The sequence below is a fragment of the Colias philodice genome, chromosome 9 (assembly GCF_061535455.1).
Source record: "Colias philodice isolate Cphi_HAF_F1 chromosome 9, ilColPhil1 Martin Lab GWU primary, whole genome shotgun sequence".
In the NCBI taxonomy this organism is placed as follows: Eukaryota; Metazoa; Arthropoda; class Insecta; order Lepidoptera; family Pieridae; genus Colias; species Colias philodice.
In genome coordinates, this window is record NC_143094.1 from 1,259,153 (window position 1) to 1,277,302 (window position 18,150).

Sequence of the window (18,150 nt, forward strand, 5' to 3'; positions counted from 1 at the left end):
TCAAACCACAGAGTAATATTTAATGTGCAAATACTAAATGGTAGAGAGGAGCCTATGTGGAAGAGCATATAAAAGAGTCCATACTTTGATAATAGGTATTTTATACTCACTTTTTAGTTCTGATTCATATGTGTAGTTTGCTCCACCAGACAAAGTCCATTTCCAATAATAAAATCAAGAATAAAATATAATTTGAGGTTATCCAGTAAGACTCATAAAATTATAAATATGTAGATTGCAGGGTAATAGCACATTGACTCAATTCAAATTAGAAATAAAACAACCAAAATGAGAGAACAATATTTATATTTATTGTACAAATCAATGGAATAAAGACATAGAATTTAGAAGTAAGATCTTAAATTATATAAATATATAACAATAAAATTTAGTACACAAAAGCTATAAACAACCCATATACAAATATCCATAGACAGAGAAAACTATAGACATTAAAATATTAATTGCTTTATGGAAGTATAGATAATTTATTAACTTCTTTCACACTAATAGTTTTGTAAAATATAATAAAATGTGTTCAATTATTTGAAACACAAAATCGAATAGGTCTACTCATATTATTTAGTATTTTTATAACATTAATTGCACCTAAAACTGAATAGGTACATTTTATTTTCATCCTCTCTGTCTATGAAAAGGAAATATTAAATTTTAGCTAAAACATGGCAACACAAGGACCACATTGAGACAATTAAATATCGCAACTATATCCACCATTAAATATAATTATTATATACAGAATAAATAATGGTTAACACACATGATCCATTCACCGTACATTTGTCTTTTTATCAACACATCAGAATTACGAGTATATAACATAAGGCATGGGACAGGTGGAATTGGTCAAGTTGTATGTGTATGCTAGTTAGTATAACAATAGAATTCTCTGATATTTTTTGACGTGGCAATAACGTCTTATAATTCGATAGAGCCGGCTGCACGCACGAAAAAACATGACTCATACGGCGTTACCTCGCCCTGAGGCGTTCCATGTAAGGCTTGAAGTGCAAGCGAGAGCGCGGAACGAGCGACAAAGAAGCACAATCGGACGTTGTCACGTTCAACTATCGTCAGTAAACCGACTTTACAGACAACCAATTTTTTTTATTTAATATAATAGCCAATAGGTAATTAATATTACTTAATGCCTTCATGCATTCCTTTCAATTCTAAATAATTATGAGCAATGAGCATGAAATTTAAATCTTAATAAATTATCCATTTGCTTATAATGGACACAATGGATTTGTTTCAATCTTTTAAATCGAGTTCAATTTGTAAAATTAAAATCATTTATTTTAGTGAAACTTAATTATACAATAGTTTGATTTTTATTTCGCATATAGTCTGAGAATTCAGTCGTTACACTCACTGCAGTTTTTGATGAAATTGAAACTAGTAAAATATTCGATAAAGTTATAACAGCAATAACATAAAGCAAAGAATATTTTCAGCTTTAATTCTATTTGTACAATAACATTCCTAAAAAGCTTTTCCCATTCAATATATCCAATAAAAACCCCTCACGCACTAATATGCAAATAATTCACAATAAACAATTTTACACTAGCAACTTTTTCACAGATAATAAATTGCAATAAAACAGATAAATATGGTACAGTAAATACTTTTAATAAAAGTGCGATAATTAACGTTGCAAAGAAGTTTAAAGAATTACTTTTACACAATAAAACTTAAACCATAGTTCATGTCTTGTTCTGTCACAAATATTTTTTCAAACCCTTGGATAAGATAAAATAAATGGATGTTTAATGACACAATCACAGTCCACAAAATAATTTAAAAATAAATGAGACAAAACATTCACGAATTCAACCACTGAATTTATTTATTTATTAGTTGTTTTAACTGTAACAACAAATCATTTCGAAATAGACTAAAACACGTTACATACACTTTAAACGAGAGTAATCTATTCATTTCATAATTAACTATATAAAAATTTAAATTCATTAATAAATCTACAACAAACTTGAGAAGAAAAATACGCAAACAGACAATAAACAAAATTCTACCATTTTGGTAAAATTTTCTACCAAATGGGAGTATTTCGTAGTAAACTTCCACATGCCAGACACGCTTAAATAATTCCGATTCAGCCCAAGCACTACTTAACCTAATAACAACACACTGTTATAATATATTGACTAGTTCAACTGTAACAAAAGTTTAAATTCAACTTTCAACAATCTAATCATATTCAAAAACACGCACACAAGTACAACGAAGAATAAAATAGACAACCTGTAACGTTTTGGTAAAATACCGTATAATTTAAAACGTTTGAAAGGTTACATTGATATAAAATTATTCTAGAATAGGATTAAAATTGAACTTGGACCTAACAAGACATTCATTCCGAATGCGATATTATAAGACTTGTGACGTCATCACTAGGGTCTCATAATATTATACACGGCTGAATTGAATAATAAAGAGAGCAAATCGTTCAAACTCAATATAATCATTTCGTGTGTTGTATAAAGCCGAATAATACTTTATAATGGCAATAATATTTGACTAGACTGTACTACCAAATACCCTATAAATAAGTGGCAACATTGCATGGTTAAATTTTTAATCATAATTATAAACATTGTACATAGGCACTGTTTTATTTTTCTACTTATATTACATATTTAAAAATGTATTAGAGAGCTTATCGGAGAATAATTTATAATGTAAATTGAAATATTTACTGCACAAATGATAGGCATAGACAATTGATTTAAAGCAATATTCATTGGTAGCTAGAAAACAGTATAAAACATTTCAATCGAGGATCGGTAAGAGGTATGAACATATCAACATGTCGTCGTCAACATCGTTTATATGTAATACACTACTTTCGACTCGATTTTGACACACTTTAAAAGGATCGATTTAGTTTAAATTGTCATCGGACAATACAATAATTTCAAGAGTTCGAGCGGTTCTTAGTTTTTTTAACGTGATAACGTTTTCAAAATCGTTTTAGTCGGGTGACATGTTCAGAAACTTGTGTCACACCAAAACCTCACGAGCGCGATCGCAGGTATAACGAGAGACGGACCGATCTCCCGTCTCATCTCGAGCGCTGCCACCAATAAGACGTTATCACGTAAACATCTCGATCGTAAAACTACTTTACAAACAACCAATTTTTTTAACTATATTATTTGTTTTATTTAACCATTACTTTTTTGAAAAGAGGTTTTTTTCATTATTTTTAAAGTCACAAGAGATGTTTCAGGCAAAACCTATCTTGTCTATGCCTATCACTGTAACAGATCCGTATTGTCACAATATCTAAAAGTGCCAGTGTATAATACTGTCTATATTACTAGCTACCGTGTGTTTTATCTTGAAATCGAACGCTCTATTTACAAGCTAAACATTATAAAAGTGTGAATTTTAATATTTGTCCCTTGGAGAATTATTTAATTCACAAAATTTTCGAACAATTTAAGTTTATAATTTCAAGTGACGTTTCAACCTATATGAGCAATAAAATTCTTGAAATCTTAATTGATATTTGATCGGACAAAACAATACCGACAGTGAAAATTGTTCTTATCAAACTATAAATTATCCTTTTCAAATGTGCTAAATGTTAAAACTATGTTATGACGATTCTATTCTTCTAGAATTGAATTGAAAAGTTACTTGTCCTAAAAATTATGTAAATTAAATAAAACCCCACACCAATACACGAATTTATTACGATACGGTACACTATGGCAACACTATCTGTGACGTCACATTACTCAAGTCCCCAGTGACGTCACAATACAACGTTAGGTAGGTATAACATTCGTATCTAACCACACCTACGTGCGTCTATCAGTACTATATGTGACAGGCACTAATTCATTTGATCCTTAATAACTTAGCCATAGAGAATAGACCGCGCAATTCACAAACCAGAGACAATGAACACACACTAGAAAATGAAAAATAAAATGTTAAAAATCTTAAACTAAAAAATTAAAATATTTTAACTATGTAGATCTTCCATATGAATTAGTTTTTTTGTCTAATTTATTAAAAATAGGGCTTATTAGAACACACTGAGCATATTTCCTATATTCAAATATCTTAAATTTGTCAATTGCGTGTCTTCTTTTTAAGATACACTCTAAACATTGGGGCAGGCAGAGACAATAAACATACCTCCAGTATTCCCTCCTCTATATTTACCATAACCATAGACTATACTCGCGCCAACACGCCTATCACCTAACTGGTCGAAATCTTGGGCAGTAAACCAGGCTTAACGAAATCCAACTTTGGCTCATCGTAATAAGACACATAATCATTCTGTTCTAGTATATTATAATGTAATAATGTAAATATAACATGTAGAATATCAAGGAAGTGTAAAAAGACTTTTATACAGATAATAAATTCCAAATGAAATACTTTTTAATACAACGCAAATGCCCAATACGTACTTTATAACCCTGACCAATATACATTCCATATAGATTAACGGTCTTACTAATAAAATGTTACCCATTTGCTTTGCAATGGATTAGTTATTGCAATAACCTATCTTGTTTTTATGATTGATGTTTCATGTGAGCAGGACAAAGCTATGGTAGAAAATGGTTGAAATTTATCCATTGTTTAACTTTTTGTTAGTAAGGCCGTTATACAATATAATTATTAACTAACTTTCCCACATCTAGACTCAAAAATTAAGCCTTAACAAATATATGAAGAAATAGAAAAAAATATATCCACCACAATACCTGTGTAAACCAAGAAAAATCCGGCAAAGTTATAATACAGCCCAGTTGAAAAGTCACCTTAAATAAACTTTGCTATACATTAAAAAGTAATAAACATAGACACCCCTTTGCCCGTACATTAAAAAAAAAATACATTCCAAACTGTCAGCAAAGAAGCCTGTCAAAACTTGGCTGTACGCCGAAAACCCTTTGCCCTGGGGGTGAATTAAAAAAAGAATCACCTGACATAAAAACCAAAGACACGCCGTTTCCGCTTCACTTCGTCGTCATATCCGGCCAGTAGTTGACGTAGTACCGGTGCGTGCTGCCTTCAAAGAGACGATCGAGCCAATTTTCCAAACCATCGAGGAGGTTTTCTGCAATGTCAAATCAATATTTAAATTCCAGTAAGTACATGTAAACTTAAATGATTTATTTATAAAAAAGATAGTTTACGCAACATTATCTGAGTATCAGTTTTACTAATCATCAAATATATCGATAAATTGTGAAATTGCTTATAATTTTATTAAAGTACCAGTATTTAACAAAAGTTTTTCTTTCAAATAATATGACGATTTATATTATATGAAGATTTTATATTATTTTAATACATTATTTATGTGTCATGTATATAGACCGGGAGATACTGACACAAAATTTCGAGTCATTTGTAACAGGATGGCGGTTCTACAGGGGTCTTAGTACGCAATGACAAAAAGAAAAACGATGGTGTGAACGCTGGTACCGGCGGCTTAGTCGCGTGGGCGTTAGTCGAACTCGTCGGAAAAATAGCGAAGTCAAACGATTTGTAACACAAAAATTTTAGAATTTACCGATAGCCCATAAAAAAAGAAGTAGGCGGTAGTGTCATGCCATACTTTTCCGGTGTGACTTACAGCCCGCCATACCGACGCGAATGTGTTGATTTAAAAAAAACAATTCAACCATTTGTACCAGGCTAACTTTTGCACAGGTAACCATCGTCGTGCAGCCATTTACGAAAATCGCCATGCCATACTTTTCGGACGATTCCAAATGGTCGCCATACCGCCGAAAATCTGCAAATTTTTTTTTCGCCGAACCATTTGTAACACCCTAAATTTTTTTTTCAACAACTCCCAATAAATAGAAGTGTGATAATGCCATACCTGTGGGAGGTGGCGAATGTGTATAAGATTTTTTTTTATTGTATGATTTTATTCGTATTTTGAACGATTTGTAACAGTATGGCATTAATCTTTCCTATAAGTTTGAGGTTCAACAAATATAAATACAAAATTTCAAAGATCTAGGTGGAAGAAATCTTCACTTCTATAAATTAATAATAAATTTATTTATGAAGTATGGCAGCACTTTTTCCCCCTACTAGAAGTATGGCAAATATAATAATGGTCACATTTTATCAAATACTCTCCAAAAATCCAAATGCAATACTGGTACAAAAAGTTTGGCGAAAAAAAAAATTTTTGCAGATTTTCGGCGGTATGGCGACCATTTGGAATCGTCCGAAAAGTATGGTATGGTGATTTTCGTAAATGGCTACACGACGATGGTTACCTGTGCAAAAGTTAGCCTGGTACAAATGGTTGAATTGTTTTTTTTTAAATCAACACATTTGCGTCGGTATGGCGGGCTGTAAGTCACACCGGAAAAGTATGGCATGACACTACCGCCTACTTCTTTTTTATGGGCTATCGGTAAATTCTAAAATTTTTGTGTTACAAATCGTTTGACTTTCGCTATTTTTACGACGAGTTCGACTAACGCCCACGCGACTAAGCCGCCGGTACCAGTGTTCACACCATCGTTTTTCTTTTTGTCATTTCGTACTAAGACCCCTGTAGAACCGCCATCCTGTTACAAATGACTCGAAATTTTGTGTCAGTATCTCCCGGTCTAATACTATTTATGTGTCAAAAGTATTATTTTTTTGGTCATCATTCAAGGTTCTTTGTTCCGCTATAAATGTCTTTTTTTGTTTTTTTTGGCTTGTCATGACATGCACTCACCCTGCAGCAGCACGGGCGGCTCGTAGGGCTCCTCGTCGGACTCGGGCTCCGTGGTGAAGCCGATGAAGGCGCCTGCCTCCGGGTCCAGCGCGCCGCCCCCCAGCGACCGCGTCATGCGAGACATGCGCTGTAATGTGACAGTGTTATATCATCGGTATTTAGAACATTGTAGTGCAGTCACCCCGGACACTCCATATAAAATTATTAGTTCAGGATCCATCGCCCATTTTTGCACTTGATTACTATCAAGCTAATTTTCCGTGAGTAGCTTTATTTTGATCAGACGCCCAATAATTTCATGTACGAAACTCTCGATTGTGGTAGCTAACAAAGGTAACAAGGATACAGTTTTTTGATAAACTTGATAGTAATCACTTGCAAAAATGAGCGAAGGATCCTGGACTATATCGTTTTGACAGTCACACTGATGTGTCTGTTAACGCTTAAGGGTGCGCACATTAATTGTTGTGACTAGCGTAAAGAAATTCATTTTCATTTTATAGGAATAGAAGTGTTATTGTCGAATGTATCACATTTTCTGTATTTTATTCTAGTTTGAAGTGTAGTTCTGTAATTGCATTACGACTTTTGAAAATTCTGCGAGATTGATTCTAATGATATGTTTACGTTAGTCTACTCAATCTGTTTGAAATTGCGAAATTATATTTAATTTTTTTCGGTCGATTTAATCGTTTTTGACGTGACAACGTCTTATAATTCGATAGAGCTGGCTGCACGCACGAAAAAATATGACTAATGCGGCGTTACCTCGCTCTGAGGCGTTCCAAGGCTTGAAGTGCAAGCGAGAGCGCGGAACGAGCGACAAAGAAGCACACTCGGACGTTGTTACGTTCAACTATCGTCAGTAAACCGACTTTACAGACAACCAAATTTTTTTTTTATAATTAATTGTTAAGTCCGGGGGGGATCACCTTGTGCGGCTTGGCGCACTCGGGGTGCTTGGCGTGGTAGATGCAGAAGTACTTGCGGTGCGGGTTGAGCGCCAGCACGGTGCCGACGCAGTTCCGCCCGTTGAGGCGCAGCGCCGCGCCGCCCAGCGACAGCTGCAGCACGCGCCGGAACCACTCCACGCCGCGCTCCACGCACAGGTACGCGAACACCAGCGTCTTGTTCCTGTACATACCACACCCATATGTATTGTATAAATAAAAAAAGACGTGTGGCACTCGGGGACTGCCGCGGTAAAGCTATTGCATGCTATGCCTACAAGCCACACCTCCGCGCCCGTCGGAGTGGGGAGCGTGAAGTTTTTTGGTTACGGAATTTCTGGATTCGGTCCCCGCGCTCAAGGCCCGCGATAGAAGCTATGCAATAGCCTAATAAATATTTTAGGACAATTTTCACACACGGCACGATCTGATCCCATACTAAGCTTTCGCTTGTGTTATGGAAACCAGATGGCTGATAAACTTACATATATAATTTTAAATAAATACTTATATAGATAAATTAACACCCAGACACAGAGCAAACATCTATGTTCGTCACACAAATATTTGCCCCGGGTGGGAATCGAACCCACGACCTCTGGCTTGAAAGGAACTACCAACCAAGCCAACCGGTCAGTCGAATACTCGTGTATGTGAGTGAAAGAGAGGGAAGTATTATGTCGTCTCTTGCGCACGTGTAACGGTGACACCGCTCACAAAGCCCAGTTGGCTGCAGGTGGTCGGAGTGAGAGGACACGCGCGTCTATGAGCCGATAATAAGGGAAGGACATACAATACACCATGCAAAATACTCGATTGTAATATACGACACTAGTATACAAAGTACTTTTTGTAATACATGAGGCGCTCGATACAAAAAAAATGTGTGCGTGTACACACGTAAGAAGTGAAACTTCTTTATGACCTGATTTTTTCAAAAAATAATTTACTACATATATGCAACTTTATAGAAATACGTCGAATCACACGTGGTAGGGATAAGAAAAAGATGGCGCGCGTAACGAAAAAATGTTACACTTATGCGGGCAGAGTTAAGCTATGGATATAATTTGAGCATGATTGTTTGACAAGTGATTTATTGTACGTCATCGATGTGACATGATGACGAATATATTTTTTTTTACATTACATTTTAAATTAAAACAAAGACAACTATTTTAATTTATAGACACGCTATTTTCTTTCGAGATGTGAATCTTATATTTTTTAATCATACCATAATTTATATGCACATATTTTTATTAAAAAAAATAGAAAAGAAAGTAACTTACTTGCGATACGGCCACACTATTTTATGGAATTTAGACAACAACTGCACTCGACTTTGCATGTCCACCAAAAGAACAATCGTTCTGCACCCAGGTTTTTGCAATCTAGAAAAAGAAAAGTCGTGTAAAAATATAGACAATAAAAAATTGAATTAAAATTTTTTCGACATAATTATGTAACTAATTGGCTACCAAGATTTCCAAAAACGTCATAGCACAAACACATACATATAGCATCAAAACATATACAGTATAAATCTGGAAATATACAAGTAAATTTTTTGACCTTCGATTTTCAGGCATTTTATTCAGAAAGTGCATGTAATATTTTGGAGCAGATTACTCAATTTTTAGAACTAACAATGTAACTATGGTTACTCAATTTTTAGAACTAACTTTTTACTTTCATTTTTTGAACACTTTATTGTTTTTGTGAACACAACAAATTGATCAAAAATGTTTTAAATCTTGAAATTATACCCTTACCTAACAAGTCCATTATATTTCTCCGCTCTTAGCTCATGCAGACGCATCTCCGGCTGTTCGCTCGGCTTGTTGCCGTTCTGTTGCGCGCGCTCTTGCTTCTGCCGTTGGATTGATTCTTCTTCCACTCGACTGCAAATTATTGGTTTGAAATTGATATTTTTGGTTTTATGGCATTCAAATGCTTTATAAATATAAATTTATAAAGAATAGAAAAAATTCTGGCGGGTCACGAGTGGCTGAATTGGTCAGGCATCCGCCCCGGAATGGCGCGAGAGGATGCGGGTTCAAGTCCCGCCTCGTGATCGATTTTTTTCTATTCTATATAAATTTATAATTATTGGTTTAATAAGAATATATTATTAGTGACATTTGTGGAAATTATTGTCGGCACGGCGAAACATGATCCCTATAACACTGACAGTTATTCCCAAGACACAACCTTGTAATGGCGTCACCATTAAATTAGAAACGTTTTGGAGCCGTCTAAAAATGGCATTTTTTAATTTTTACGTAGCTCTAGGCCATTACAATGATATTCCATTAAAATTATAACAATTCTTAACATTAACCAGAAATTATTTCAATCTGACTTTACGTTTACGTCTTGCAAAACTTACATCGGTTGGTATTTATCGATTAGTGCGGAAAGTATCGATAAACAAATGTCGATAATGGAAAAATACCTAATAATTAGGAGAAGAAAAATGTATGTTTAGCAAATTGCTCATATTTTTTAACGTGATAACGTTTTTAAAATCGTTTTAGTCGGGTGACATGTTCAGAAACTTGTGTCACACCAAAACCTCACGAGCGCGATCGCAGGTATAACGAGAGAGAGACGGACCGATCTCCCGTCTCATCTCGAGCGCTGCCACCAATAAGACGTTATCACGTAAACATCTCGATCGTAAACCTACTTCACAAACAACCAATTTTTTTGTTTATATGTATACTCACATGAGATACGCCATGAGATAGCCCACGGCCAGCACGAGAGCGACAGTAGCGAGCACGGATATGAGTGAGATGGCATGCTGCGTGCGCAACGCGAATATCGCCCTCTCGCTCCACTCGCCGACTTTCAGGAACGCCCGCCATATTGCGCTTTTCGCCGCTTCGTCGAGCAATTCCTGTCAAATTAAATTGATTTGTTGATATTTTTTTATAATAAAAGCATCCTTTTTCCAATAACTCAGGACCCGGAATCACAGACACAATAGAAAATCTATTGTGTCGTGGACCGATCAGGCCGTTCGGCGCTCAATGGGTTAATAAAATGTTCTGACACATAAATTTTGCAAAAAAATCCAATATAAAGTGTTATAATACCTATGGAACTGTACTAATGTTAAGATTTACATACATTTGACAGAATAAGTGATAAATAGCTGTGGCAAAAAGGTAGATTTTATTTAATGTTAAGATTTACATAAATTTGACGAAATAAGTGGATAATTATTTCAAAGTTTTTATTTTAATTTTTTTTAAAGAGGGCAAAAATGGTCAAAGCTAAAGAATATTTCTTACAAATCTTGCCCTACTAGTCTATAACCAACCTGCACATGAGCTTCATAAGCGACCACTTCGTTCGGTTTTAGCAACCTTTTCACTAGTTGTTCCAAGGCCCTCTTGGTTTCATTCAACCGCTCATGATACTCCAGGGTTTCCTCTACATCATCAGAACAGTGTTGACACGTGGGCCAGGTTTCGTTGAGCCACTCAAATTGTACGCGACTCGCTTCACGACGCCATATCACCACTATGCGGTGTTCTAGTGATGATATGTCTATGCCTGGTGGGATAAATGTCCGATATTGATTAACCCTGTTACTATATTCGAAAATAATGTGATTTTCTTCAGAAAAATTTAGATGCGTTATGTAATAATGTAAGTCTGATAACTGATTATTGTAAATTAACCGAAGAATAAATATAGCTATTTTATCATTAACTATCTGTGCCGCGCGGTTTCACCCGCGTGGCTCCGCTCCTGTTGGTCTTAGCATGATAATATATAGCCTATATTACTCGTGGATAATGTAGCTTTCGAATGGTCTAAGAATGTTTAAAATCGGTCCAGTAGTTTATGAGCCTATTCATTACAATCAAACAAACAAAGTTTTGCTCTTTATAATATTAGTGTAGATTTATGTTTATACACGAAAAAGGAGAGAAAAAAAACTAAAAATGCGTTTGTGACGTACTATGATGTGAAGTGATATTATGTAGTGTATGTTGAGTTTCAAATGCGAAGTTAAGTGGCATAACATGGGACATGTAGGGTCAACAACGACATATTGTGATGGTAAGGTGTATGGTCATATTATCTGTGTACAAGTTACATACCGGATCCATTAGCGAGCGCAGTCAAAAAGTGCGGCTGTCTGTGCGCATATAAGTACGCATAACGCGTACGATCCGGTGCTTTTCTTGCTAACGGTCGTAGAGCTGGTAGAGCTCGGGCATCTCTAGCCACGAGTACACAGCAGAGTCGACGGCGGGACGCTCGCCACTCTACAGGGCATACTGCGTCTAGCATGCTCTGTGGAGAGATGTAGAGTTGTAGAGTCAAAAGTGGTAGAGACAAATATATGGAGCTGAACGTGGCACTCCACAGAACATATAAAAGAGGTTAGAATGGCAATAATTCGCCGTTCCTATATAAAAAAAAACGCACATATTTGCAATTTCAAATCTAGCCAATCATAGCGCCGCGCGATTACGCGATTTAAAATGGAACGAATCATACGCATGATGATGATGTGAGCAGTGCTCATATCCTTGGCGCGTCTGCCCCGCCTACAATGCCTTTCTAACCTCTTTTATATGTTCTGTGTGGCACCCGAACGCTTGCTCTACGTGTTTACATTTACATGTACGCGTAGCCTGAGCGGGCGTAGAGCTGTAGAGCTCATCCGTAGAGGTGTAGAGACAGATGTGGTAGACACGAACTTTATAGAGAGCAAGCAAAAAGTAGAACCCAATCATCTGGACTGTTACGCGTTCACATATCCGCTAGAGAGATGTAAACTCTACGTAGAGCGAGTTGCAATCGGAACCAGGCACACAAATAGAATACAGTCAAATTTAACACAATAACGGCAAGCGCCGTCATAAAACAGCCAGGGCAGCGATAAGAGTAAACCGTACATATTTCCAATTTAACAAATAGTATGCCGATAATGTTTAATTTAGCATCATTTAAAATTTTAATTACAACTATTGCATTCTACCACTTCTAATACTATTAAAAAAGTTTTGAACTATGTTCGAAACTCTATTCCCGATGAAAGATTTATATTCCTACTAGTGGTCCGCCCCGGCTTCGCCCGTGGTACCTACATGTTTAAACTATCCTATCTCTCAAGTTGGATTGAACTGCACATGGTGTGCGAATTTTATTATAATCGGTTAAGTGGTTTAGGAGTCCATTGAGGACAAACATTGTGACACGAGATTTATGTATATTAAGATAACCCTTTTCCCATTACCTGCGAAGACAACCTCGGCAGTGTCAGCATTTGATTGGCCTCGATCAGCTGTGTTAATGTTTGAGTCGGTATCTCCGTAGTGCTGACAGTGGCTACCGGCTCTGGGGAGTCCTCCTTCAGCAGCACCATGGTATCCATGTTCCTTTGGACCTTGTATCTAGCGGTCAGGTTCTGAGTATCGCGGGAGGATATGTCGACGAAACTGGAAAGACATAGTAAATTGGGTGGGTAGTTTTGAAAATTAATAATAAATTTTAACAATTGGCAAAAAAAAGTAGGCAGAAATATTTTAACATGTTAATTTTAAATAAGGATCAAAAAAAATGTTGTGTGGTTTTATGAAACCACGGTAAAAGTGAAACTGTTCGAACGGTTCCGAACACGTGTGTCGGTCGGCGTGTCGGTCGGCTGCCGAGTAGGTATACCTACTCGGCAGCCGCGATACACGCGACATGCGCTACACAGACCAAAAAGTTTGAGACGATGTAATAAAAGTTTCACTTTAATAAACGATGTAATAATAAAAAATAAGTATTTTTATATTTGACTAACAGAAACAAATTTGTCAACTTTATTTCAACAAAATACAGTGCGAAACATATATACATATTTCTATTTATATAGGCACACTATAGGTAAACTTCCTTAATTATATAGGTAAACTTCCTTAACAAAACACATACATGAGCCTGATGTGAAATACATTTTATATTTCTACCCTAAAAGTAATAGTTCTTATTAAATACTCACGCAAAAGACACCCAGTCCCTATAATGGAAGGCGGTGATCAAATATCTCAGCCGTATCACCTGTCTCTCCTCAAATATCAACGCTTTCACCTTGTTATCTTCAAAGTCGTTCAAGAACGCGTTCGCGTTACTGTCGTCTAAATTCTGTATCATTTTGTATGGGAACTTCCATCGGATGTACTCTGGGAAAAAAAATAATAACTATTAGTATTTTAATAAAGTAAAGACTTACTTGAATAATAAGCATACCGCTACTATAATTCAAAAGTCATTACAAAAATCTAGCAAACAAAAAAAAAGCAGTCATAATGGCTGCCGACAGACTTGAAAGCTCTTAATTATTGCAACAAATCACAAGTAAATCCATAAGTTATTTGCATATTTGTATGTGTACATGACAGTAATACCAACTAACACCTTGGCCACGGACACCGGCGGCGCGACCGACGGCGCGACGGGCGGAGCGGCGATTCGCGCGGCGCGGTAAGCACGCCACGGGCAGTTGCGTTCGCCGCCGCGACCAGTGTAGACGAGGAGACGAGATGGCTTTATCAAAGTTAGCTCGACGTTGTTTGTAGAGTAGCAGCTTTTTTGCTCAAGATTTAATGTTTGGAAGATATAGTGGAGTACACGAATTAAATAGAAATCGTGTTACAGACGGAGAATTCCACCAAAAATATGAAAAATATAGGCATGATGAAAAATTATGTTGCGGGTGGCTAGACTTCCAAATAGCTGGTCTAGCTAGAATTTCTGCAATAAAAGCTTCCGTCTCCATTTTCGCGAAAAAAAAACAAACTATTTTAAATTAAGTTCGCTCCGGGAGTAGTCGCCGCGTCTGCCGCTCGACTCCGTGGCCTGCGCCGTAATAACTCATACATTTGTTTCGATCGCTAGTCGTGCCGCGCGATTCGCTCGGGGAAATTCGCCGGTCGTCTCGCTGGTCGCCGCTGCGCGTGGCATGCCCAGTACATTTCCATACATTTGATTCATTCGCAAGACTCGCCGCCAGTCGCGCCGCGCGAATTATCGCTATAGCGAATTGTCCGTGGCCAGCACGTAACGCTACCCCGTTTTCGCGAATTCGGACAATTTTAACGGAAAATAAAGATTTGAGAATAGGCAAAGGAAACTCACTCCAACTTGTGCGAGTCGGAGATGAGAAGTTGTTGGTACATTTTTTTTAACCAACTTCAAAAAAAAGGAGTAGGTTCTCAATTCACGTTTTATAATACATATAATTCATGGTTTATAATTTTTCCACTAATCACAATACATACCCAAAACCTTCGGCAGCGAGGCCAGACTCTCCTTGTATATATAGATCTGTTTATCAAGTACAAACGTCAAGCACGGCACACCATGCACCCCGATCCTCCTCGCTAGACTCGCTTCATGCCCAGCATGGACTGTTGCCAACGTTATGCCGAGTGGCTGTAGGGCTTCCACCAGCTTCCTCCACGATGATGCTGATCGAACACAGTCGAAACACCAGTCCGTGTAGAAGAGAACTAGAGCCGGTGTGTGGATGCTCTTTTCTAGAATGTTGTTCTCAAAATGCCTGTGGAGGTGGTTGGATTATTTAAATACAATGTCTACTATATAAAAAAATATTTGAACTTGTTAATAAAGCACACAATTCTCTTGTTCAACTATACCTGACGATGATGTTATAAAACCCGTTATAATTGATAATTATAATTGAATCTTACAAACAAATCCTTCTCTTTCATTTGAATATTAGTATAGATAAGTTTAACTGCAAATGATATACTTGACCCGTTTAATAAAAAAACATTTATATCATTACCATGGTTTAAGAAAGTCTTAACCGGAACTACCTAAAGCATTTGAAAACAGTGGGTCATCAATAAAAATTGTTGCATGAATTTGGATAGTAGATCATGGGGCAGTTACTAAAATATATTTTTAGTACAAACCTGGTTGTAACAGACAGCTTATGGAATAATGTTATATCTTGATCTTGTGTTCGGAAGTGAGCACTAAAGAAATCAAATGGATCATTGCTGAAACAAAACAATTTAATAAATCAAAATATAAATAAATAATGTTAGTTTCAAATACATATCAAATAATATGCAGTAGCTCTATAGTGAAAAAATCTGACTATGTAATAAAAAACTAATAAAAAAAATGTTTATGTGAAACAGAGTTCAGTTAGAAACCACATTTTAAAATCAAGAGCATTTCAAATATTATGGAAAAGCAGAAAAAACATTTTAACATAATAATTTACAAATTAAACAGCAGACAAAACATAAACATACACTCAAACATGCAATGCTACTAAGAACTCCAAAAATATCTTAAAACAACAAACGTACATGAGTCATTCATTAATTTAGCGCTACTTTATGTCAATGACTAATTTATTTAGGTATTAGAAATTCAAAGAAAGCATGCCAATATAGAAAACCTGTTTATTTAGTTATTTATCTTAATATATATAAATCTCGTGTCACAATGTTTGTCCTCAATGGACTCCTAAACCACTTAACCGATTATAAAAAAATTCGCACACCATGTGCAGTTAAATCTAACTTGAGAGATAGGATAGTTTAAACATGTAGGAACCACGGGCGAAGCCGGGGCGGACCGCTAGTTGATATATAAAATCTATGAAAGAAGCTTAGTTAAAATAGTTCAGTGGCAAATAATAAATTCATTTAAATCAATAAACAATTTTAAATTACTACTAGCATCCGCTTCACTGCATAGTCAAAGGAGAAACCGCATAGTTTTCATTCACTTACGATTTTCGGGATTAAAACTATCCTATGTGTAAATCCAAGTTACCCTCTATGTGGGTGCAATTTTCATGGAGATCTGTTCAGCAGTTTTTGCGTGAAAGTAACAAACAAACTTACAAACTTTTAGCATATTAGTATGATTACTACAAGTACAAAAACCTTACCTAAATCGTGCATACTGGCTATAATCATGCCGCTGTTTATACATGTGATCATCTTCATTAGTTATGCCGTAGAGGTCATATGCTTGTCTCCGTTCTGTGTCTGATAGTAATTCATATGCTTGCTTGATCTCAACGAACCGGGACTCGGCATTTGGATCTTCATTTTTATCCGGATGCCTATAAAGTATTTTTGATTAATTATAAAAAGTAAAAGTGTGATGTTTCTATAATTTGAATTAACGATAGATGAAATAAATATTCTCCCATGTAGTTGGAATTTAGTAATCTATAAACAAGTAGGTATTTAGATAGATCAAATAAAAAGAAATTACATAAAAAATGATTTTGTAACACTAAAAAAATCTAGTCTGCATTTGTATCTTATCAGTTAAAAGGCAGTTGTAATGAAAATAGAATATCTTTTAAAGAATCTAGTTAAAACTCCATCTTTTAATAATTTAGTGCTAGCAAATAAATCAAGCAAACTTACATTACAAAATAAGTATTAAATAACAAGTCAATTTAATTAAATTACATTCTACAAAGAATAGAAACCTTGGGTAGATTAAATCAAATATTTACACATCTTTTCATTAAGTTCTAATGAAAGAATATTATATGATATATTTTTTCTAAATACTTAATGATATGCATTAAACTTCCTGTCTCTTATAAATTATTTACAATCGTTTATGGCGAATAATTAATTAATGTGGAGATATAATTTAGAAGTAATAACAGAAGTTAATAAATCGAGAAGTAAATATGCCATGCGACGTACCATTCTTTAGCGAGTTGCCTATATGCTTTACGAATTTCGGAGAAGGTGGCCCTGCGATGTATGCCCAATATTTTATACGGGTCACCTATCTTCTGGGCTATGATAAAGGGGCACAATAACAGCACCAACACCACGCACAGCCATCGCCCTTTCCAACTCTTGCCTATCCATTGCATATTACTAAACTTCTATCAATCACAGAAACGGAACCTTTGCACTATTCATAAAACGGTTTTCATACCGCATTCATGAGTTCCATGACAAAAAACATTAGTAATGATTGCAGAAGAACAATTTTATGAATCTCTTATCACTCATTCGTCCTAAAATAGAACGAGATGGCTGAAGAGTCGCGAATTCGGGAAAATCTCGGAAAAACTGAAAATTACAAAATGTCAATCAAATAGCTTTTGTGTAACAGATTATTTAGACTTAAACGATCCAGACTCCAGAGACTAATAATTATGTCAAATTGACTTTAGAGACTTGGGCTGGATAGTAAATTTTATTCTTATTTGTACCTAATTAAAGTTTATTAAAGTTCTACAATTTCAATTTAAAATTGAAAATTTTTATAATTAAAAAAAAAAATTGGTATTTAAAGATAATTTGTCAAAATGACCGGTATCCTAACATCATACCCCATCCAAATTCCAATAACGTCATATCGACGTTGCAGCTGTCGTCTGTCGGAACCTGA

General features: G+C 35.6%; 1 protein-coding gene across 1 annotated transcript; it reads right to left on the reverse strand.

The window, feature by feature from the left end:
• Positions 1-288: 288 nt before the first annotated feature.
• On the reverse strand, positions 289-17,849 carry l(3)80Fg (dnaJ homolog subfamily C member 16 l(3)80Fg). The gene is made up of 14 exons (XM_089698833.1): positions 17,451-17,849; positions 16,670-16,846; positions 15,675-15,761; positions 15,015-15,295; positions 13,736-13,916; positions 12,986-13,187; positions 11,841-12,036; positions 11,051-11,286; positions 10,452-10,624; positions 9,495-9,623; positions 9,012-9,113; positions 7,702-7,903; positions 6,770-6,896; positions 289-5,134 (listed from the first exon to the last, which is right to left on the reverse strand). Exons 1-14 carry the CDS (start codon positions 17,624-17,626, stop codon positions 5,034-5,036), a joined length of 2,370 nt encoding a protein of 789 aa, XP_089554959.1. The 5' UTR covers positions 17,627-17,849; the 3' UTR covers positions 289-5,033.
• Positions 17,850-18,150: the final 301 nt, after the last annotated feature.